The sequence below is a fragment of the Camelina sativa genome, chromosome 15, assembly GCF_000633955.1.
Source record: "Camelina sativa cultivar DH55 chromosome 15, Cs, whole genome shotgun sequence".
Lineage (NCBI taxonomy): Eukaryota > Viridiplantae > Streptophyta > Magnoliopsida > Brassicales > Brassicaceae > Camelina > Camelina sativa.
Genome location: NC_025699.1, coordinates 11,569,084 through 11,592,525, shown reverse-complemented (window position 1 = coordinate 11,592,525; position 23,442 = coordinate 11,569,084). Strand labels below are relative to the sequence as shown.

Here is a 23,442-nt window from a genome sequence, read left to right as displayed (position 1 = left end):
CGTGACTGGCTGCCATAGATTCCAGCATTCTCAGCATCGACGCCATTCTTTCCAAACTTGAACCAGCAAGTGGCTCTCGACCCATTGGAGGGTCCGAGTCGGAGCCGGGGCTTTACAACCCGAGTTCCAAGAAACCGAGAGGGGAGCTTAAGTGAGGAAGAAGAAGAAGTAGTGTTGGTGGTAGAGAAGAATAAGCTCGCAGAAGGAGCTCTGCATGGAATGGAAGCCATGGCTGCCTCCACGCTTCGTCCTGGACTTTAATTGATAACATCCACTCGTTTTCGTTTTTTGATAAGATTACTTGTTTTCCAATTGGTTAGTTTTCCACCATTGGATTGTTAGATATCTTGGAGAATACTCTATTTGGTGCAGAGGCTTTCTATGTAATATTAATGTTAGTGCCAGGCAAAATTGTGAAGTTAAAATCACTTAATACTCTTCAAGCAATGTCACAAACCTACTAATTAATTACACAGCAATGTGTTTTAGCATATAAAAAAACAAAGATGGTGACAATTAGCTTTCATTATGGATAAAGAAAATGACCCTTTTTCACAGATATATGAACAGACTTTCACAGGACCAACGAGACAAACAAAAATCCTCAAAACTCTGCCTCATTGTTAGGTTTCAGTAGAGATAGCTTTTTTACTATTTTCCTCTTACTTGCCAGCATACCAGTTCTGAGCACACTTAGCATCAACAGATAAGTCGACTGAGAGAATATTCTTGCCGTTGAAGGGTTCACTCATGCATTTCACTACTATGTCTTTAGCATTCTCTGCTGACTCACTAGGTCCTTCCAAAATTACTTCATCATGAATCTGTGTGTAGCCCAAGAGGAATCATTTAGATAAACAATCATCTAAGCTTTTCGTTATGTAAAGAATCTGTGAGAACTGAGAAGTATTTACTTGTAGAAGCAATTTCCAACCAAGCTCTTTTAGACATTGATTTGTTGATATCTCCAGCATAGCGCACATAGCAACATCAGCTGCGCTTCCCTGTAATAATAGTGGTGATTGAGGTTTAGAGTCGATAGAATTCAAGATGGTTAAGATCTGATGTCAGCGCATACAAACCTGAACAGGAGTGTTGATTGCTGCTCGTTCGATATGGTTCTTCTGGGCACGTGAACGGTATACAGGGAATTTACGAGCCCTTCCCAACAAAGTGACTACATACCCATTTTTTATAGCTTCTTTCTTGCGTAGTTCTTGCCATTTGCGGACTTCTTGCCTGTCATTATACCAGAGATTAACTGTTTCTTGAGCTTCTTCTCTTGAAACCTAAAAGGTGGAAAATAAGCTACTGTAAGCTTATTCTAATAAATCAACCATGTTCATATCAATTTTTACGGCTTAATATACCTTCCAATCTCTAGAAAGTCCAACAGCAGTCTTCCCATACGCAATCGAGAAGTTAAGCATCTTTGCTTTTCTTCTCTCAGAAGCAAAGGCATCCTGAATAAGTAAGAAAATAATTTGCCAGCTTTTAGAAGAATTCAGGAACAAAGTCTAGCTTCCCTCGGTTCAGCACTAATAGAATTATTCTTTTTAAGCTATATAAGCAAAATGAATAAAAGACTTAGAAACCAAGCTTTCTAAGGTTTTCCCCAAAATCACTGTTAAAAACATAAAACAAGGATTCACCTTCAATAACGGCACTGGCGGCTTCTCTTGTCCAGGTTGTGGATGCCATTCAAGGAGCACTTCACCATTTTCAACAGCTTCACGAATATGTGGATACATATTCATGGCTGTTCTCGAGTGGAAGTCTCCACCAGCTATGAAAGCTTCCATCATGCTTTTGCAACCAGTAAGATGCGCTAGAATTCTAAGTTCAAGCTGAAGATAAAAAAAAACCCGCCTCACAGTCAACAAGTGAATTAGCTCACAAGTCATAAAAAAAAAAAAGTAGATATAACTATAATTTCACCTGTCCATAATCAGCAACAATCAGTGAATTTCCAGGTGATGCTATGAAGGCCTGACGGATCTTGTACCGATCTTTCTCCAATGCAGGTTGGTTCTAGACAGAAAACGATTAAACTCTACACACAAATTCGAGATGTACTATGCTTCCAAGTAAAAATAGACATTGCGCATTTCGAATCCAAAGATGTACTAGCTCATCATACCACAACATTTTAATTTTCTACAAAGGGTTCATCAGTAGAGAAATTAGAGAAGCTTAGTTACTTGATTGCATCTCCATTCAAGCTAACTCTTAAACTAAGTTCAAGCCATGTACCTGCAAATTTGGCCTTCTAGCAGATAAGCGACCAGTTTCAGTGTTAATATTCAGGGAGCAGTGGACACGACCATCTTTTCCTGACACATTACTTCCCTGTCATTTAGAAAACCAATTCCATAAAAAAATAACCTGAAAGGATACGCTATTGGAAAATAATTCAGTAGCTCAAAATCCAGGGAACATTGTTTTAAAAGAAAAACATACCTGCAAAGGAAGAATAAAATTTGATATTAAGGAATCAATGGAGCAAACTTCACATAGTGCGGCAATAGCATGGCAAGCCTCCTTTCCACTTTCACCCCCTCCAAACCCATCAAATGCTGTTCCATAAGCAGATGTGTTTGATTCATCAGAGGTATTGGAGTGTTGTGTTTCTAAAATTTCATCTGGTAGCGAAATAAAATCATCATCTCCAGTGTTTTCTTCTAGAGAAGTATCTAAAACGCCATCCGTATAGTCATATTCTGCAGACACTTTCCCAGCTAAGGCTTTCAAGGTGTCTCCACTAACAGAGGGCCAGCCTGAGGCAGTGAACTTTTCAGTGGGTAGAGGATTGTCGCTAATCCTATGCAGTTTGATATTCCGGAACTTTGTCGCTGTCTTTTTTCCTTCTTCAATCACCTTATCAACATTAGGAACTTTGAAAAGTTTTTCATATGGAAGATCCTCACCATTACAACTGTAACAGAAATTAACAAAATTTAGTATCAGTAATAACTAATAAGCACTAAGAAATGAAATTATGTATTCTTATTTGGCATCATAAACTCAATCTGAGAGCTGCATGTATGTGTTTGGTTTTAGCAAGGAAAAAGATTACAATCTTCACCAAATTCTGAGACAAGAGTGTCATGCACTTAGTTTTCTTTGTAATAAAATGATATGGTACATGTCAAATTCCAAAATATCATGGTTTCTTCCAAAGATAACATCTATTTGACACATACATGGAAAGATAAGGAAGTCCAAACCAAGACTTAAGAAGCATACCTGTTAGTAATGCCACCAAAAAAGAGTTGTCGCAATTGCGTGTCACTGCCAACATTCATATGCTTCGCATCTGGACAATGTTTTGAAGCCCAATTTCGGAACCTCGAAACAGCAATTTCTTTTTCTGCTTTGGCTACAATCTCAATCTGCGCCAAATAATCCCTATCTACAAGAATTCCTTCCGCTTCCATTTTGGCAAGAAGTTCAGCAAAAGGTTGCCAATATTCTTGGTAGAAATCAAACATGTTCTTTTTTGAAATGAGATGTCCATCAAGAAACCATTGCTTCACTTGCAGTTGTTTCTTCATGCTCTCATAAAGCTTTAGTGTGCTTATTGAATCCAACGCCGAGTAGGAAATCCAAGCTTCTCGATCGTCTTTTTGTAGCTCTTCAACAGGAGGAACGATCACCAATTTCCCCTCTGATCCATCTTTTTTCAGTTTCCCCTTGCCGAAAATCTTCTTCATTGATATTTTACCAAATAATTCTGCTTCCTCCTTTGTCTCAGTTCCCCCAAGAACTCTTGGGTCACTTGTAAGTGCTTCGAGCGAATAACCACCAGATATCCGTCTTGATGAATCCCACAATCGTGCCATGTGCATCGTATCACCATGAAAACCAGAAAGCTTGATTCCATAATTTCTGATAATGTGGTGATCAAAGCTGTAGTTATGCCATACCTATAAGTACAAGAAAAGGTCAAGGTTATAAATGATTAACACAATTAAAACAAAACATGATTTAGAAGTCATTAGTGCCTTTAACTAAACAAAGGAGAGGCAAGGTGAAGAAATAGCCAATCGTTTTTTCAAGAAAACACACAACAAGAGAGAAAGCTAAATAAGATTCGTAACACCAAATTATCCAGAATTCGCTGAATAAACAGCAAGTTGTTTCTCGTTTTAGCTCACTTTTTTTATTGATGAGTCTTCGAAAAATGGCTTAAACTCAGCCAAGATATCCCTTCCACTTTCGCCAAGCAAATCTACCCAGATACATGATTTTCCGTCTCCAAAATCTGCTTCTGATCCACAATATAAACTGAAACATATCATCTCCCCATGGTCCACAGGTGTTTCAGTCTTCACATCAATCCTGGACACCTACAGAATTGATTACCAGAGTACAAGCAGTATTATAAGAAACGTCTAGAACATAAGCATTTCTAGGCCATGTGAACAACAATGTGTTAGCAAACACATGACCACATACCTCTGTATCGCAAGCATGGACAAGATTCCTATATTCATTCATGAGCTTAGCCACGGTTTTCTTTGCAGTATACGCATCATCAACAACAAAAACTCTCTCATATATTTTCTTGAGGTTTGCTCGGACTTTCGACAGGTTGGTGCATTTTTCCACTTGGGAAACGGTTGCTGATTTCTTATAGCTTGCATTGTCAAGAGACGAATCACTTTGTTTTCCATGTGCATCCTTATCTCCTCTCAGAGTCATGTCTGTTTTCCCCTCAACCTCAATATCCTTGCTTGGTAATGCAACGACCGGTCTTCTTATACTATTAGTTTGCATAAATCCATTCAATTCTCTATCAAGTGTGGTAATATCACTTCCTTGCTTCAGCTTGTAATCAAAGTTCTGGCCGTTTCCATAAGATTGGACATCATCTATTTTAGGGACAAAGCCTTTGAAATAATAACTTCCGTTACCAAAAGCATCATCTTGGTTGTTGTTAGCATGTTCGCCATTTCTTCCTCTCAAGTTATTGACTTCATCCCTCCAAGCACTCACAGCTCCAGCTTCTTTCACAGTTGGCGGAACCATTCTTGCCGTCTTAGAACCCAAATTAAGTTTCCACTCTCCACTAAACTCAACAGAGGACGACCGTTGATGACCCGAATGCTGAAATCCATGGGAACCCCCACAATCAGTCGTAGCAGTGGAATATCCGGAATTTCCATTGATGATAGCTATTTTTCTGAAAATCATAAAGCACCAAAAAAATGTTATCAACACAAAGAGAAACACCTTCAAGCTCAGAATAATAACCAAACCACCTCTAACTTAAACAACAGCCGAATCCTAAATAACTTTTTTTTGACACTCGAGTATGAAACCTTCACAAGAACAACTTAGCCTCCTAAGTGAGAAACTGAATAGTACCCACAACTTGACCTGCTTTTCAACTACCCCAAAACTTGAATCGTCGCTATATAACCAAACAAAAAGACTTACGAAACAGAGCAATTGACGAATAAGTAAGCTAAATTCTCGACGAACCCTTCAACAAAACCACAAAAAATGAGAGAAAGAGAACAGATAACAAAAAAAAAGGGGTGTAAACCTGGAAATGATTCTACGGCGAGGCACAAGAAAAGAAAGAATTGAAGAAGAAGAAGAAACACGAGGACGACGCGAAACCCAGAAAGAGGAAGGAGAGAGGTGACGAAGAGAAACCCCCATGGCCGTAAGCGAAGCTAATCTCCCCAGCTTGAAGGAGGAATTGCGTCTTCTTCCAGAGAAGTAGGGTTTATCGTTGTCGATTTTGTCGTTTTTTCACAAAGCTGAGCTGGTCGCCATTACTTACTACTCAATGACAAACCCTTAAACCCCTTTACCCCTTTTATCTTCTTAAATTAATCAACACAATTAAATTTAAAAAAAAAAAAAAGACATTTTTCCAAAAAAAAGTTGCGATTTTTTTAAATTCTTAACAACGAACGATGAGTAAAGTCTGAAACTTTCGCTCAAATCCAGAGATCATCATCGATTAATAGAACATATGATTCTCAGCAAATCCGTTATAATGTTCTTTCGTGAACTCCAAAAGTCCTCAAATTTCCTAAAAACCGATCATTTAATTACAAAACAAACAAACTCAAAGTTTGGATCTTTCGTCTTCTTCTTGTTCTTCTTCTTCTTCTACAGTTTGTCCATCTTCTTCGGTTTTGGTCATGGCTAAGTACTCGAGCGCAGTGACTACATCGCTCATCATTGGTCTCGTTGTTGCTTCTTCTTGGAGACACATTGCTGCTACTGCAAGCGCTTGATACAATCCTTTTATTGGATACTTCCCTTCTAGCAATGGATCCGCCATTAACGTGAACTTTCTCCTATCTTTGAACAGTGGACTCGCCTGTGCATTGTATAAGCAAAACCCCAATTAAGAAAAACAAATCAGATTGAAAAAGATTGAAGAACTTTTGCATTATTGTTATACCCAAGTGACTAAGTTCTGTTCTTCAGTTGGTTTTGTGGTGTCAATGACTCTTCTTCCTGTGATCATCTCCAAGAACACGACTCCAAAGCTGTAAACGTCGGATTTCACAGTGAGCTGTCCTGTGAGAGCATACTCAGGCGCACAATACCCGTATGTTCCCATCACTCTCGTTGACACATGAGTCTCCCCACCTGTTGGACCAACTTTAGCTAAACCGAAATCTGAAAGCTTTGGGTTGAATTCTTCGTCAAGCAATATGTTTGAGGCCTTGAAATCTCTGTAGATCACAGGAGGATCAGCTGTTTCGTGTAGATACTCAAGCCCTCTCGCTGCTCCTGCTGCAACTTTCATTCTTGTGTCCCAATCCAACGGCTTCTTCTTGTTCCGCACCAATTCTGAAGTATATAGGTAATCTTTAGAAATGTGTGGATGTATGTGAAAGTACATGTCGTTATGGTGTTTAGACTGTTATGTTACCTAGAAGATGATCCTCTAAAGAGCCATTTTGCATGTATTCATAGACAAGGATCCGTTGATCCCCGTCTGCGCAGTATCCAACCAAATTGACAAGGTTTTGATGATGTAAGAGACTCAACATCATGACTTCCACAAGAAACTCTCTATTCCCTTGGTAACCATTCCTGTCTAGCTGCTTAACTGCAACAACCTAAAGATGAAAGAATCAGAATCAAACTGCTGAAGAGAGACTATGAAAGAGATGTGTTTATTTGAGAGAAGTACTTTCTCCGGGGTCTCTATGTGCCCTTTGTAAACCCTTCCAAATCCGCCTTCACCGAGCTGATTATCCGGGTTGAAGTTCTTGGTGGCGACGCAGAGCTCTCTGAATGTAAAGATATGAGCACTGATGTTCCCTTTCCCGAGTTTTGCTATCTCCTCGGCTATGTATTTTCGCCTACTGCTATCTGCAGGTATGTGCAAATACGTCTCAGCTTCGTTTAGATAGAAAACATTTTAAGGAATTTGAGAATCTATATCTACATAATGAAAAAGGTAAACAAAACTGGGAGAGACGGACCTGTTTTAAAAGAGATGTTTTCAAATGTAGTTATATTGTTCTTTGCATCAATGCAGTCTTTGATGCTTTGTCGTGATGATGATCGTCTGGTGAACCGTTTCTCAGACATACAACAGAACAAGCAATTTATTTTCATTCTGTATCTGTGTGTTGTTTTATCTTTATCTTCCTGGATTATTACTACAAGAAGATGCTTGATTACTCCAAGTTCATGAATGTTCTTGAAACCTCGGATCCAAAAGGGATCGAGATAATTCTCAGACGAACAGATTCTTTCTTTTCTTTTTTTATTTGTGTAAGATGGCAGAAGGGTTTGCTGAGAAAATAAGAAAAAAGGTTTGGCCTTTGAAGAAACCAAAAATGAATCTGGTCTCTTTTGGCCTCAAAGAAGAAGGAACAAACAAAAATGAGAATTAATTTTTGCTACTAAGAATCCTTCCCTTATGTTTCACTGTTGATTTTGTTTTCTTTTTTCTTTGAAAAAAAAGAGAGAGAGAGAGAGAGAGATGGATGGTTAAATTTGGGTGAAGAATCCATTGGAAGAGAGTTAAAAGATCAAATAAGCTAAATTTAGTTTTGTTGGATTTTCAAAACATGTTTATCCATTTCTATATTCCTATTAATATCCTCTTCTAAATTTGACATGTTAGAAGAATGATATACTAAAACACTTACAACCTCGTTGCTAAATGTTTCAACGTAAACACTTGTCTGGTTTTGTTGATTAGTAGCTCTCTTCAGCTCATCTAATACAGCATCAACCACGCTAATTCCTTGATGTTCCAGTATATATGCTGCATTCTAAGAAACGGAAAATAATATATCAAGAAAAGAATCATGTGTTGTTCTTATTGACAGACAAGATTTGCAGCAAAGCTCCTCCCTCCACTTCTATCAAGATGCCTAAGAGAGAGCTGTAACCGTTTGAAATATTCAAGAACTAGGATAGTGTAAGAAGTTTTCCAGCGTTTTTGTTTCTTGGGTTTCTGATCAAACCGGAGTTCCTAAAAGGATTCGAAATAGTGGCTGCAATAAAAGGAGAAACAGAGCCCAATTCAGATATAATCTTCATTCAAAGTCTTTATATTGAATCTTGATTTTGCTCTTACGCTTCAAGGTTTGTATTTGAGACATGGTCAGGCTGAAAGTGTGGATCCCTTTGTTCTGTTGAATCTCTGCAGCTACTGATGACAGATTTCTGAAGCTAGTTTCGATGACATTAGTGCTGTTCATAAGATCAATGGAGCTCAGACAAAAGGGGATCTTGTCTTTAGACATCTGGACATTGCAATCAAGAATGTCAACCCCTTCGTTTACAGCTCTCTGATACGCCAAGTCAGTACAGCCCGGGAAATCTCCACTCGCTCCATTCTTCGAAATAATAGTTATCTTAGCTGCAAGACCAAACGGTTAAATGCAGTTAAAATATTTAACAATCACATATATAAATGGGTTGCTCTTGTGCATTACCTTGCTCCTTTGCTTTTTTTGTGTCCAAATGAGAGAAGCAATCTTGGAAAGAAAACAAGAATCATAGCTAAAGTTATATGCAATACATTTCAATGCATTGGGAAGAGAGATAAAATTTGAGTTCTGTTTTACTTACTGATGGCTCGATATGGAGTTACCGGAAAGTCTGATAGGAAACCATCAACGGAGAAGTTTCCGTTGTCAATGAAAGATAGATACTCAGCCGTTGGATCATAGCTGTAGTTATAAGCAATTAGCCAATTACATAATCATTGGCAAACTCCGAGGCGAAAACTTTTAAACCTTCTTTATGAGCATCAGTGACAAGCGACGTGTGGGGTTGTAGGTAAAGATATGAATCTACGGGCCATATATATGTAAGATTTTGGAACAAGAATTCCAGAAGAAAACGTTTTTATATAACTTAGATTCGTGGCAAGAGAGCCGTAAGATTGGTTGGTGAACGGTTCTATTTGGTCTTGGTTCAGAAACCTAAAGATGAGTTTTGTCACATTCGGCTTGACACTTTTCTTCATGCTCTTCAAGAAACTGATCTCTGGAGAAGATATGAAGTTGAATCTCACGCGTCTTGACATAGAGACAACAAACTTTCTCACATTCAAATTGTGTTGCGCGTAGAAAGCACTGTCCTGTAAATTAAATGTAGAAACGATAAGTAGAGGGAGAAGATGACCTATGATGTTATATATGGAAAACACGTTGAGCAATAAAAGAGTGTATGATAAATACATTATACCTGAATGTTCAACCAGAGGCTTGAAGCTGCCGTTTCTTCCACTTTTGTTATCGGCCAATTATCATCGAATATTGGTGTTCTTGAGTAAACACCCTGGGTCACTGTTGAGGGGTAAAGACTAGAGTTAAGAAATCAGAAACGTTGAACTGAAACATTTGCAGAGTTGTTACTTTCAAAAGATTGAACATTAAATTATCTAGAAATCTTTACTCGCAAGAAGAGGGTTCCAAACCTACTTACATGTCACACTAGAGAGTTCCCTCCATGTAAAATCAACAGAAAAAGGTTCTTTGTAGTTTGGGTAAAATTTCATGACAGTAGAACCATTGTGAAGATTCAGATTGGGAAAGCAGATTCCAACACCATCCTTTGTTAGTTGAAGATCACACCAAATTGTTACGTCTGGTGAAGTTGTTAAATTCACCAACTGATATGCTTGGATACTGGAATCTGGAAATATACCAGAGAACCCGCCTCGAGCAATCACAGCCGGAGGAGGTTTCCCTGCCAAAAAGACATCAAGAAACTGTAAGAACATTTCGAAAAAAAATCATGTGTAGTGTAGAAAAAGTGAGAGAACTCTGTCTCTAACCACCAGTGATGTGCTTAGGTTCATATACTTAGGCAAAAAATAATGGTTTTGTTTTGTGTTAAAAAAAAAGAAGTTAAAAATGATATATATATATATATATATACTAGATGGTTACCCATCAGAAACGTAGATGATATGTATTTTTAATTGTTTATATATTTATATTATTTTGTGAAAAAATCATCTACATATATATAAATTATCTGATTGATTGATATATTGAGTATAGTTTACATTAAATTTTATATAAATATAAATTGTAGGTGTGATTGTTTATATATGGCAGCAAATTAGTCATTTTTTGGTTCTTTGAAACATTGAATATATATTAGAAAAAACTAAGCAAAACATATGCAAAATATAAACAAAATATAAGTAAAATATTTTTACATATGTGTTTTATAATGTATTAGATGTTAAGTAAAACTGAAAAACCACATGAAAGTTAAAAATTTGCAACCACACTAACAAAATGCTAATGTAACAATAAAAAATAGATGGCATGATATTTGAGAGTCTATTTTATTTGCTATTACACATTAGCATTTTGTTAGTTAATTAATAATATCTTTTCGTATAAATTTTTAATACAAGTTCTCAACTTTTATGTAGTTTTCATTTTATTTCAAACATTTAATAAATTATATAATACTTTAATAATGCAAATAAAAGATTATGAAATATGAAATAAGAAGAATTAATAACAAACGAAATATTATAGATTTTTACATTAAAAAACGTAAACACATTTCAAACTAAATACATAACCTAACTTAAAAAGATATATGCGGCTTTACAATTCTTTTATATTATGTGGCCTATATATATGAGGCACGGCACTGCTAACCACTCAACGTTCGCCAAGAACTTGATAAAGCAGTTTGTAAAATGAAGAACTTGATCAGAATCAGAAGAACCACTCTAGGGCATGCCATGGTAGTGGAGAGCTTTCAGTGCTTCTTTTTTTACTTTCTTTTCGCTGAAGATGGAATGAAGAATAAGTGACTAATTGATGAACCCGTGAGCTGTTTAGCAATAATCTACACAAACTACTACGTCCGTTGAATGGAAGATTTAGCTAAAAACGTAATCAGATTCTGCGGTAGCATTAATTGAAAATTTGCTACGTTTGTGTCAATAATGTCACTATTTTGAAAATGGGATAAAAAAGAGATTTTAGCTGTCAACTGGTGAAGTAAAGATTACTAGCATGAGAAATTATTTCTAAAGAGCACATTGGGTCTCCATAATTAACATTTCTAGTGTGAAAGAAAAAAAACCCACATTTTCTAAGACTATGTGTCACCTCCACTGATAGGACCTTTAGCTTAAATTCACCATTTCATCAGGGCACAGCCTTTTCTCTAACTTCTGCAAAGAATTATCGCATAACTTAGCTCCAGCTTCAATATTCTTGCAAAAGTTAACTTGCAGTCATGAATCAGTGAATACTTAAGGAGAGATCAAACACAGTTCAAAATTTGTTGTTATAATGCCACAAGGTACTAAGAAGTTTAGAGGATCAACTTCCATATGGATCATTTTCCATTTTTTATTTTTTCACAAGTGTGTATCAAAACGTCAGATATCTTCATATATATAATATGGCTCAACACAGTTTGTGGTTAACAAAAACACGATGACAAGAAAACTAATCTCAGAAACACATAAAACCATATGCAATTCTTTGACTAATACAAGCTATGAAGGTGTTATGACAGCAGCATTGTCAACAACACCATAAAGTTTTCTAATCGACAAATTCAACAACAGTGAGTATCATCCAGAAAAAAACCAGAGCTTCCTGCATAACCATCATTCAGCTTTTGATGGGAATTTATTGCCACCAGTCGCAATCTTGTATACGTAGAAACAGGTCATGAGAGCACTGCAATACAGAAATGGTTCTAAGGTTAACTCAATGGAGTAAAAAAACTAAAACTACCAAATTTTAGATGCAAACAAAGATATCTGTGACAGAAGAACAGAGGAAGATTAGTAACCTGATCCCAGCAACCAAACCAGCCGGCATAATCTTTCCAGTCAGCAAGTAACGTTGTCCCATGACTAGTGTGAGAGCAGCTGCGATAACTGTATAAAAAAAAAGAAACATTCAACCAGTTTCAGTCACTGGAGATTCTTCAAATAATAAAACACAAATTGATTTTGTGAGCTAAATTTGTCTAAGGTTGATGATGCTGTGTCAATCAATGGCAAAAACACTAATTAAAAAGCAGGAATCTACTCAACTACAACATCTTACAACTCAAACAAGACACCACCCTTTCAGTTATTAACCTTGTTGTTGTAACCAATGCATTCTTAATGTTCATTTAAGTACTGCTACAATTGAAGACCTTAACACAACAAAAAAAAAGTTGGCTTTCATCTTTAATTAGCAAATCTAGCATCATCATCACACAAACCAGATCATCATCATATTCATATAACCAGACTACTTAATTCAGATCTCTAGATCATTAGTCTTCCAATAAGATCCTTAACCTTTAAATAACAAAATCAAACCATTCCTTAAATAAGTCAATGAAATAAAAAACCCAGATCGCTGAAAAGGAAAGAAAGAATTTTTCGAACCTGTCTGAAGAACAATAGCGATATACGAATTCTTCTTCTTCTCAAAAGCTTTGAGACTGATATAGCCGGCGAGGATGAGTAGTAACCCAGTGCCTGCACCTCCGGCGAAAGACGTAATACTTCCTTTTTTCATGTACCCGATTAATCCTCCGCCGATTAGAATCATCCCGTACGGGATAGTAAAGCAAAAATCATGCATTTTTTTTTCTGGAAACTTGGGTTTTTGGATTATAATATTGTCGGGTGATGAAGAAACCTGTTAATGAAGCGATCGTAATCTGAAAGAGACGATCTATGGATTTTTTGATTGATGATATATAAAAAAAGAGAGAGTAGTGTGTGTGGTGAGCGCGTGGAAAAGGTCCGCCTTTGTTGTTCTTTCGTCAACGGTATTCAGACAACTAATCCCCCACTTACGGTCCATCATTTTTAATTTAATGGCCTAATTGTTCATTAATTTAATTATGAGAAATACCCTAAAATAGCACTAAACCAAGTTTTATGGACAACTATAGCACACATTCCATAAATTTCTAAAATAGCACTATTTAACACATTAAAATATTTAAAATTAATTTTTAGAATTTGTTTTTTTTATGTTTGGGTTCTCAATTTCACATTTAGGGTATAGTTTTGAGGGGTAGGGTTTAGTATTTTGAATTTATGATTTAATTTTAGAAAATTAATTAGTGCTATTTTTGGAATTTTAGAGATATTGTGCTAAGTTTGGAACAAAAACTTATTTTGGTGCTATTTTTGAGAATCTCCCTTTAATTATTTATTTGTTATCTCATTACTTTACTTTATTATTAGATTAGATCCGCGTATTAGCGCAGATATAAAAAAAATATTTGAAATTTTAAGTTATATTCAAAATATAATTTTATTTCATTAGATTTTACACACTCCATCTTGTAATATAATTTCTTTGTATATTACATGATAATAAAATCAGATTTTAATTCTATGTACTCAATCCCAATGAGTAACATTTATAATTTATAATCAGATATATCAAATTTATATCTTACTTAATATTGTAAAGAAAATAAAAATTAATAAAATATAATTCTCAAATAAAAAACTGAAAACTGATTTTATCTCATATTTGAAAAAGTAACAATATCTTAAGTGTATTTGTTTCATATTTTGTAATCTGACTAGATATTTACCCACGGTACACCGCGGAATTATATTTTTTTAATAAGAAGATAAATTGTAATTTGTACAACAGATTAACTATATATGTAAGTTATTAATATTTTTAAATGTACTACCCTTATACAGTATAGTCCAGAAATATATAGATAACTGTGTTTTATGTTTACTTTTTTATAATATATGAATTATATCAAACCTTTGATTTTAAATGTATACAGTGCTGAAATATAATGTTTTGCCATTATTTAGTTTAAAATATAAAAGTTATTGAATTTAAATTATTGAATATAATAATATAGTAATTATCTTAAATTCATTAGAGTAATAGTTTTTTATATTACATTTAAATCGGATGAATACATTTACTCCTTTAAATGTTAGTTTGTGATTTGCAGATATCTTTATTGTTAGCATTAAATATTAGTTTTGTCAAATTAGTTTGTTTCTATAAATTGTTTAGTTAGAAGAAAGATCAACAATTATTAAGTAGATATCTGGGTAAGTTGTTTAAAAATGGTGGAGTTAGAGATTTTAAAGAGAGTATTAATATCTTCAAAATCTCTTAATTTTAAGAAATCTTGGTTGTGCAAAATATTATCTTTAATTTTTATTTAATTTTATAAATTAAAAATATTTAATGTCAATGGCATTCCCTATAAATAGTACTAAACTTTAGGATTTATTTCATAGTTGTCTCCAAAAATGTATATATAGATACATAATAGTTTTACTACTTGTCCAAATAAAATTATACTAATAATATCATAAATTAATCAAAAATTCAAAGACGTTATTATGAGAAAATTATTTGTTTATGTAAAGGTGAGTATCTACAATCCTTTTCTTTTAGGATTAATAATTGACAGTATAATTTATTAAATTATAGTATTATAGTAATTAATTGTATAATTTTCTTAATTCTTTTTTTCTTATAGAATTAGTAATTTAAAATTAGAATTAGTATTATTATTATATATATGAACTATCTTTTACATTTTAATTTCTTATAATTTACAAATATCTTAAAACAAAGTTTTTGTATAACACAAGACAAAATCTTTAATTGTAAAAATTGACTAGTGCCGCGATCACATTAGTTACTAACATTGTTCCTCGTTGATCTGATAGGTTTTTGCTTCAATAACATCTCAGACTTTATGGACTTTGAGTGCAATCTTCATCTTCATCGTCCATACAGTATAGTTTGTCATGTTTAGCATGGGACAAACAATGGAGGACGAGCCTCCTCCTTCTTTAGGTCGTGGTGACGCGACTGTGAGTTCGGACATGCCTTCTTTGATGATCGAGCAGAGCTCTGATACCAAATATAGAATTTAGAGGTTCGTTAAGAACACAAGATTAAAAGTTTAACTCACTTTATTAGCTTAAGAAAATCTCTTAAAACTTAAGCTCTCAATCTCTCTTTCTCTCAAAACCTCATAAGTTATGTCACACCTCAACATATCCTTATATAAGACTTTGTTAATCCTAATCCTAACATGAATCACACATATTTAGATATCTTCTAAATACACTTGATCTTTATCTCTTAGTAAACCCAATTAAAGTAGAAGTAGGATTAACTTCCTTCTCAAGCCTTTCTCAAGCTTACTCCAACAGATAAACCCATCATTTTCAGGAAAGACTGATCTCTTACTGATGAAAACCGAGCCTACGAAATTCTTGATGTCTTTGATTGCAGAATCTTCTGCATCGCGGATGTTTTCATCTACTTTATAGACCAGCTCTTCATGATGATTGTTGTTCTTCTCTTTAAAACTCATCAAGACAGATTTATGAGTAGACTGGATCAATATTTTCCTCGCACTTGTCTGGTTTTGTATTTATTATATATGAGCTATCTTTTATATTTATTAAATTTTTAAAAAATTTAATTTCTTATAATTTACAAACTATTTTGATGTCTCTGATTGCGGAATCTTCTGCATCGCGGATGTTTTCATCTACTCTATAGACCAGCTCTTCATGATTCATGTTGTTCTTCTCTTTAAAACTCATCAAGACAGATTTATCAGTAGACTGAATCAATATTTTTCTCACACTTGTCTGGTTTTTTTCAGTCAAAGTTTTAATATCAAATCATTTCCACATTAATTGATTGTGTAAATAAATCTGTATATTAAGGTATGCTATCTATTTCACTCATCTTTCTTTCTTTTTTGTTTTTGATAACCATATGCTTCATTCCATTAGAATAGAACACCACATACAAGGTAAGATACAAAGTTTAAATAACAACAAAGGTAGGCAATCCCCAAAGCCAAAATAACAAAGGTACATAAGTAGATAGGGGTCATCGAGATTGTAGTCTTGAGAGCTATGAACCAATTCCTGTGAAAGATTATGGAGCCTGTGAGGTCAAGCAATATCGGTGTAACTTCCAAAGACAAGTCGGTGGAAGAGAAGTTGGCCGCTGACTTCGATTGAAGACTAAGCGACGTTAAATAAACCAAGGTTGGGAACCTCATCGGGGTGAGGATGTCTACTCGAAGTAGAGCCTTAGCAGAGGTGTGAGCAGGGTTGCAAATGCTCTGGTTGAGGATAAAAGGAGCGATGGACAGGGTAACTGGGTACTGTGTGCAACTCGGGCAGAAAAGGTGGTAACCCCCACTCCATGGAGTTGGGATCATAATGCCACTGATCTTTAGAGTTTTGGGAGGGAACTTCACAAAGTTAAAAAATTGCAGTTTAGAGTTCTTAGTAGGCAAGCGAGATGGTGAAGGGAGCGTGAAGATACATCGGTAATCACAGCGCCTTATGGTCTGGATCATAATGCCGAGTTCATTCAGGCATTTGCCTTCAAGAGCCGAATCAAAGGGTAGAACTAAAAGCAGGTTCCCTAAAGAAAGCCTTAACCAATCTAGCAACAATGGTGATTTACTTTCCAAATGCAGTCTTCGAACAAATGGTTCCATAAATCTACACACTAATTGCCTAGGGTGGGAAGGATTTGAGTTACGAGCAAACCTGGATAAAAGCATATGAGGAACAATTGCGACATCTAATGGTAACGGGCTCCAAAACCTTAGTGGGCCGAGATTTGTTGGGCCCAACAATGGGAAACCTAGTTTCTCAAGCGGGTGTATCGTACGGATCATGCGGCGGCCAGGTTGGGCGGATGTCGGATTCAGGGTCTCAGTCATCTCCGGTGAAGAGAGGGATGGTGGTTGGAGGTTGAGAATGGAGCTTGAGGTAACAGAATGGAGCTTAAGATCTCCGGTACAGGAACTCGATGCCAGAGTGGGAGAGCCGTCGTGTGCCATCGACATCCTCACCAGATTCAGCGTAATCGATGGTTCAAGAAGGTCTACTTCCGCCATCTCTGAAGTCTGATATGAGGTCTCCTCTTGGTGGATCATAGTTCCAGATCTGATAATAGTTGGGTCATCAGATACCATCTCCGGGAAAGAGTCTTTTTGCATGTAGGAACAGGGAAACTCCAGCCAGCAGCTGTTCTCTTCGGAATTCAGATCGGTGATTGAGGTTAGATGAGTGGGAGGGGATATAAAGGGATTAAAGGGGAAATAGAACTTAACTAAAACTAAAACTAGAGCAACAACAAGACAAAGAGAGCGAGAACGGAGAGAGAGGAGTTGGGTTAAGTCCCGACGCCGGCAAAGAAAAGCTTCGCCGGCGCCGGAAGAGAGAAACGAAAGAGGTTCCTCGATTATCACGCCTGGGAGAGAAATACTCGAGTCACTCATCTTTCTTTCAAGAATACAATACTTTGAAGTTTGAACAAAGACTATTTTTAAAAAAAAATGAGGTATTGCTTTGGATTTTGTTTCGTAGATGAGACGAGATCGAGAATTCTAATTAAATGCATTTTGCTTTCACTATAGAAAATATTGAACTGTGGGATTTTCTTAGTTTTAATCTATGTGTATATATATTTATTGACTTGTCATTTGGGATTCATTAATATAGTACTAGTTAGTAATCGATTTGATTGGATGACATCACGCAGCATTCACAAACGGTTTGTTCGCATATTTGTACGTGTATGTTTTTTGTTTTATGCCGTGTCATTAATTATTACAGTCCCCAACTTTTTTTTTAAACGAAAATATAAAGAAAGACAAATTAAGGTTAAAAACTCATATTCTTTTATAAAACTCAAATACACACGCACACGTTACATGCGAACGAACAAAGCGTGTTCCATATCGTATTAATCAAGCCCCACAATTTTATCGAGTAATCATTTTGTCAATATAGGGTAAATCTTCATAACTAAGACTTTGGAAAAAAAAATGCTATACACAAATAGAAATGTGGCGGTTAACCTCGCGGCTGCCGCAGTGGTAGGAGGAACAGCCCTCGCCTCAGGTGACTATTATTTTAATTATACTCTGGGTTTAATCACTAATTTTAACACTTTTTTTTTCAGCATCACTAATTTTAACTCATTAAACCTTTTCATACTTTAATCATTTTTCTGTATAAATTTCTTTTTATTATATATTATTGTAATAAATAATAATTGCAATTAAATTGCAAATATTTTCCCTAATAATTGCACATATTTTCCTATTGAAATTAGTAATTTAATAAATAACTTTCCTATTAAAATTAGTGATATAATAAATTACTTTTGGTTTTATTTACTTTTTAAAAATATTAATTGTTCTCTTTTTATTTTTAAGATTTTTTTAATTTTACTAATATTATTAAATAAATTTCTTTTCACACATGTCAAAATATTATCGATATACATGACACATGTCGCTACTATATGAATTACTAACTTTGAAAACTAAAATCTATATAATATAATAAGATAGATTAATGTGATGAACGAAAACTAAAATCTATATAATAAGATAGATTAATGTGATGAACGAATGTTTTGGTATGGCGTTGAAAGATAATGACAGTTGTTGTACCTAACAAGTGAAGAGAATTTTTCAACATTGTTTGTTTATGTATGACACATTCGTTGAACCCGTAAAGGTTGCGACTTGCGTGCTTCTAGAGACCTTTTGATTTTAAATATGGGAAAACAACACAAAACAGAGAGAGTTAAGTTAACAAAATTTTAAAGTTGGAACTGTGATTGTCTATGGAGTTTGATAACAAGCTTTATAAGGTTTCTATATATACTTACTTAATGGACTATTTTACTACAAATCTCACTTTATGGTTCCAAGAGCATTTTCCTGAGTTCTTCATGCCTTTTCTTCAAACATCCCGAGTTCACAAGAGAGTTTAACCAAACTTCATCAGACCTTGTTGGCTCGTCATCATCGTTCCTATGCCAGGTCCAAAGCGCGTGGCTTGAATTCACCATCTGTAGCTCCCCATGTCCAAAGCTTGCTTCCCTGAATACTGACCACTCTGGCGACGGATCTTTGTACCTGAAAGTGAACAACCATGATCCCTTTTAAGATAAATTTATCAACTACTTTCATCATATAACCACGGCACTCAAAAGTGTTGATTAGTTTCATGTTAATAATATATGTTCAATTAGCTCAAGCATCTTAGACATTGACTACGTACACCATCAGAGGATTCTTGTTCATAATTTTGTACCAATAACAATGAAATAAATGAAAGCATTAAGTAACCAGTTTGAGGAATTACTTGCGAGCCAACCCTTCTCTGTTTCCTCCATCACCTATGGTTATGTGTATGGGACCACATGGATCTGATTTACCATTGTTGACACGTTTCTGTTGAACAGCACAATTAACCAATTAATACCATAGCTGACATGATTTTTCTGATGACCCATAAAAAAAACTAACACAATTTTAAGCATACCGTGCGTTCATAAGCATGGACATGACCAGTAAATACGATATCAACACCGCTCGCATAAAGCAAAGGCTCCATTTCTGCCATCATGTCATCACCTTCATGCTGATGGGCATCGTTACTGTTATACCATGGTACATGGAAGAGGACTATTAGCCACGGAGTTCTTTCTCGGTCCACCTTTGCTAGATCAGCCTACACATATCATACATAACGCCAAAATTAAGTCCACGAACTGAAACAGCATCTGCTGATAGTACTATGGTTACTAGCTGCTTGACCACATGTGGCAACAAAAGGTTAATAGACATAGCAAAAGGATGACAAGTAAGAATTATCACCTTTAACCAACGGTATTGATCTGAGTAGCGATCGTAATCAGTGTATGAGCCAAGCATGATGGCATGGACACCCGCAACCTCAAAAGAATAATAAAGATTTGAATTGGATCCACTTTCCTCATACGGCATCTTCCACCTCGAGTTAAAAGATACAAACTCATCCACTATAAAGGGAATATTCTCTTTCTCATGGTTTCCTTGAGTCACCATCCACGGCCTTACACTTGCTAAAGGCTGAACCAGCTCCCCAAACGTGTCCCACTTGTGCTGCATATAGTCAGCGTAAGAAAGATCCCCGGGAAGTAGATGCACAGCGTATTTGCATTGATCGATATGATCTAGAGTCGACTTGGTCCAACCGGTTTGTCCAAGATCCCCAGCCACAGCAAAAGTAATAGGGAAATGAGCTGGTGGTGTTTTCAGATGGAACTCAGGTCCTGCTCCGCCACAACGGTAGTAATAAAGAGTGTCTGCTTCCAATGGACCGATGACTGTATGATGTATCTTCCCTGACCTGTACATTATATAGCTGTAGGAGGTGCTCTCACCTTGACCAAGATACGAGTATTTCCCGGGAGATGTTCCATATTCAACAAAGGAAGGAGATGATTTGTCGCTGGTAACCCAAGTCACTCGCATATGTTTATCTCCAGCCAATGAGATATGCACCTGCAAGTATGAAAATCTCGGTATAAGAAACATGACCAAAACGATCTGAAAAACAGAACATATGATGAATGGTTGTTCAATATCAATTGTATCATGCACTTCGTAGCTATAATTTCATTCAAACACCAATCTTTACTTCAGAATGAAACATCATTTTACGAATTGTGTCCAAAGTCATATGAATTACTAATTGTAGGAACAACACTACAGAGTAATCAGATTTATCCATTTGAAAACAGTATTGTAAATGACTTCAGGACAGGAGCAAATGGGATTCCCTGGAGTAAGTATCAACCACAAAAAAAAAATCGGATTTCGGAGAAAACGAACAGAGACCCACATGCAGGCTAAGTATAGACAGAGATCAGACCATACAAAACATGATTTTTTTTCGGAAACGGATCAAATCAAGAACAGAGGAGCACAAGAGTACCTGCTCGGGTTGAGAAGAGGACTTTCGTTCCCATGGAAACTGCAAGGCTTCACGAGGTTTAGGCCGGACGTAATCATCAGCCGCCACAGAAGCGAAGATTATTAACAGAGACAATGTAAGGAGGAGCAGCGACCTTGCCCACTTTTCCATATCTAAGAAGAGGGAGCTTTTCTTTCTTTCAGATTCAGTGGGAAAAAGGAATCTTATAGCTAAGCGGGCTTGCCACGTCGATGACCAAATTGCCCTTGCTTATATCTCGTGTGAATGCGTTGATTTTTTATTTCAGAGTGGATTAAAACGGTACTTCGGTCTGTGTCTTGTCCAATTCCAATGTGTAATTAAATTACTTTTGTTGTCCAATTCCAAAAACCTTTTTTTATTTTATTTTATTGTAGTTGTGAATTTGTGATATGGATTTGCGGATAATCTGCTTTCTTTCTTCTTCTTTTTGAATGGTAGCTTAAAAATCGTGAAAGTAAAACTAACCAAAATTAAAGAAAAAGAAAGAGGTAAATGATATAAAAATGGAAAGTTAGAGAAAAAGCTTAAAACAGTAAATTGGGGTGGTGACCAAAATGATAAAGGGGAGATAAAAATCCTTAGCTTACACGCAAAGAAGATAAAACAAAAATAAATGCCAAAAGTTCATGTCGACCAACATAAAACAATAATGATAGTATAACACATTTAGGACTAAAAAACCTACATAAATGATAATGGATACGGTTCTTTTTTTCTTTTTTTTTGGTTCCTTTCTTTTGATTATAAATATACGCTTGAACCAACTTTATTTTACTTTTTTTTTTATGTAAAACAAATATGGTCCACTTATGGATGATAATATGTAAGAGTTTTCGACCAAATATGTAAAAAGTGTAAATAATTTTTAAATTGAAAATACTAAAAATTATATTACGAATTAATATAGCTTTGTAAATAAATGCCTAACGCTTGATATCAGAGTAGATGGACGTTGTTAGGAAACCGCTCGACCAAATTTCATTATGGGCTCAATTTCCTGACGGCCCATTTATTACATCGTTCTGATTTCTTTTTCAGTGGAAAAGGTGATTGATTATCACCGACCGCATGAATTAAATTAAAAGTCACTTGAAATATTTTAAAATGATGATTTGTGCACTGAGGCGGGCAAATTTCACGAAATCTCAAGCTTCTTTGGCACACCAACGCGCCAATTCCATGTCTTTCAAGACTCTTCCTCTTCCTCTTCCTCTTCCTCTTCCTCTTCCTCTTCCTCTCCAATCCCTAATTCATTCTCATGGATTCAATTGAGCCGCCATCGTTTTCGCTAGGGTTTGATCTTGATGCTGCATTGGATCCCCAGTCTGATTCCCATCAAAACCCTAGCTTCTCCGGCGAGCATTTAATTGGGGACGAGCCAGAGCCTGGACTCACGGTCCCAGATTCCGATCAGGAGCTTGAACCAGATTATGCGAGCCCTGTTCTCAAGCGGCTGCGACGAGGGATTAATCCCAACAAGTGTCCTGCGAAAGATGATAGAGGCGTGGCCAGTGAGTTGCTAGGTTTCAGGGAGGATCGGGATGATGATGACATCGAGGAGTTCTCTTCTCCAGAGGATTCTTCTCACACGGGTAAATTTTACTTTCTGAGCTTTTGCTTTCTCTTTTCGAAATAATGGGTCTTACTTAAACTACTGTAATTGAATCGAGCATTGTTAGGTTTCTTATTTAACTTTTATTAGCTAATTAGCCTTTTCACTCTTCGGGTTTATGTTCGAATTGAATTGGGAAACTGGAAAACTTAGGCTTCTTGGATCGGAGATACATTGATAATGAAAGACCATCCCTAGTTTATTGAGTAATTTAGGAAGTTGATGCAAACCCTCTTCTATTTTAGTTATCTGGATCAGTTTGATGTGGTTCAAAGATGACAACTTGATTGCAGTTGTTGACACTAGTAGGTAGAGTGGGTTTGGTGGAGTCTTCAGGCTGAGAATTTGGTATTTGCACGGACAATAATTTTAACTTGATTAAGTTTCATTCCACTCAAACTGTTTTCATTTAGATTTCTTTAGTGGATAGATGCTTAACATAATTCTCTCTAGGCTGCTTGTGATGTATTTACTCTTCCATCTTTTGTTGGTTTCATCTTGATATATACCCTCTTGTATTGCTACATGCAGATGCACCTGCATCAAC

The 23,442-nt window shown here is 35.8% G+C and overlaps 5 protein-coding genes and 1 pseudogene across 8 annotated transcripts in view; 1 reads left to right on the top strand and 5 right to left on the bottom strand.

Moving 5' to 3' along the window:
• Positions 1–5,814, bottom strand: part of LOC104746465 (DNA polymerase I B, chloroplastic/mitochondrial) — a 6,779-nt gene extending 965 nt beyond the window's left edge. Inside the window, exons 1-12 of one of the 3 annotated variants that reach the window (XM_010467948.2) lie at positions 5,552–5,670; positions 4,459–5,185; positions 4,158–4,349; positions 3,247–3,926; positions 2,461–2,935; positions 2,254–2,349; positions 1,939–2,031; positions 1,653–1,847; positions 1,371–1,463; positions 1,083–1,289; positions 915–1,004; positions 448–824 (exon numbers count right to left, since the gene is read on the bottom strand). In XM_010467948.2, the coding sequence (XP_010466250.1) occupies positions 663–824; positions 915–1,004; positions 1,083–1,289; positions 1,371–1,463; positions 1,653–1,847; positions 1,939–2,031; positions 2,254–2,349; positions 2,461–2,935; positions 3,247–3,926; positions 4,158–4,349; positions 4,459–5,185; positions 5,552–5,670 (3,129 nt within the window). In that variant the 3' untranslated portion in view covers positions 448–662. Of the gene's footprint in view, positions 1–447; positions 825–914; positions 1,005–1,082; positions 1,290–1,370; positions 1,464–1,652; positions 1,848–1,938; positions 2,032–2,253; positions 2,350–2,460; positions 2,936–3,246; positions 3,927–4,157; positions 4,350–4,458; positions 5,186–5,551 lie in introns of those variants that run through there. The other 2 variants (XM_019237205.1, XM_010467949.2) reach the window with 2 other exon arrangements.
• LOC104746464 (serine/threonine-protein kinase PBS1-like) lies at positions 5,949–7,896 on the bottom strand. The gene is made up of 5 exons (XM_010467947.2): positions 7,464–7,896; positions 7,169–7,350; positions 6,905–7,094; positions 6,428–6,822; positions 5,949–6,343 (listed from the first exon to the last, which is right to left on the bottom strand). The coding sequence occupies exons 1-5, from the start codon at positions 7,597–7,599 to the stop codon at positions 6,086–6,088; spliced, it is 1,161 nt and encodes a 386-aa protein (XP_010466249.1). The 5' UTR covers positions 7,600–7,896; the 3' UTR covers positions 5,949–6,085.
• On the bottom strand, positions 8,034–11,764 carry LOC104748372 (annotated as a pseudogene).
• LOC104746463 (protein FATTY ACID EXPORT 6) lies at positions 11,854–13,169 on the bottom strand. The gene is made up of 3 exons (XM_010467946.2): positions 12,878–13,169; positions 12,286–12,373; positions 11,854–12,170 (listed from the first exon to the last, which is right to left on the bottom strand). Exons 1-3 carry the CDS (start codon positions 13,074–13,076, stop codon positions 12,098–12,100), a joined length of 360 nt encoding a protein of 119 aa, XP_010466248.1. The 5' UTR covers positions 13,077–13,169; the 3' UTR covers positions 11,854–12,097.
• On the bottom strand, positions 19,077–21,460 carry LOC104746462 (purple acid phosphatase 18-like). The gene is made up of 5 exons (XM_010467945.2): positions 21,263–21,460; positions 20,161–20,829; positions 19,826–20,014; positions 19,646–19,734; positions 19,077–19,416 (listed from the first exon to the last, which is right to left on the bottom strand). The coding sequence occupies exons 1-5, from the start codon at positions 21,410–21,412 to the stop codon at positions 19,197–19,199; spliced, it is 1,317 nt and encodes a 438-aa protein (XP_010466247.1). The 5' UTR covers positions 21,413–21,460; the 3' UTR covers positions 19,077–19,196.
• The window catches only part of LOC104746456, a 6,883-nt gene continuing 5,828 nt past the window's right edge, over positions 22,388–23,442 (top strand). For both annotated transcript variants that reach the window (XM_010467941.2, XM_019236881.1), the window contains exon 1: positions 22,388–22,875. In XM_010467941.2, the coding sequence (XP_010466243.1) occupies positions 22,542–22,875 (334 nt within the window). In that variant the 5' untranslated portion in view covers positions 22,388–22,541. The remainder of the gene's footprint in view (positions 22,876–23,442) is intronic.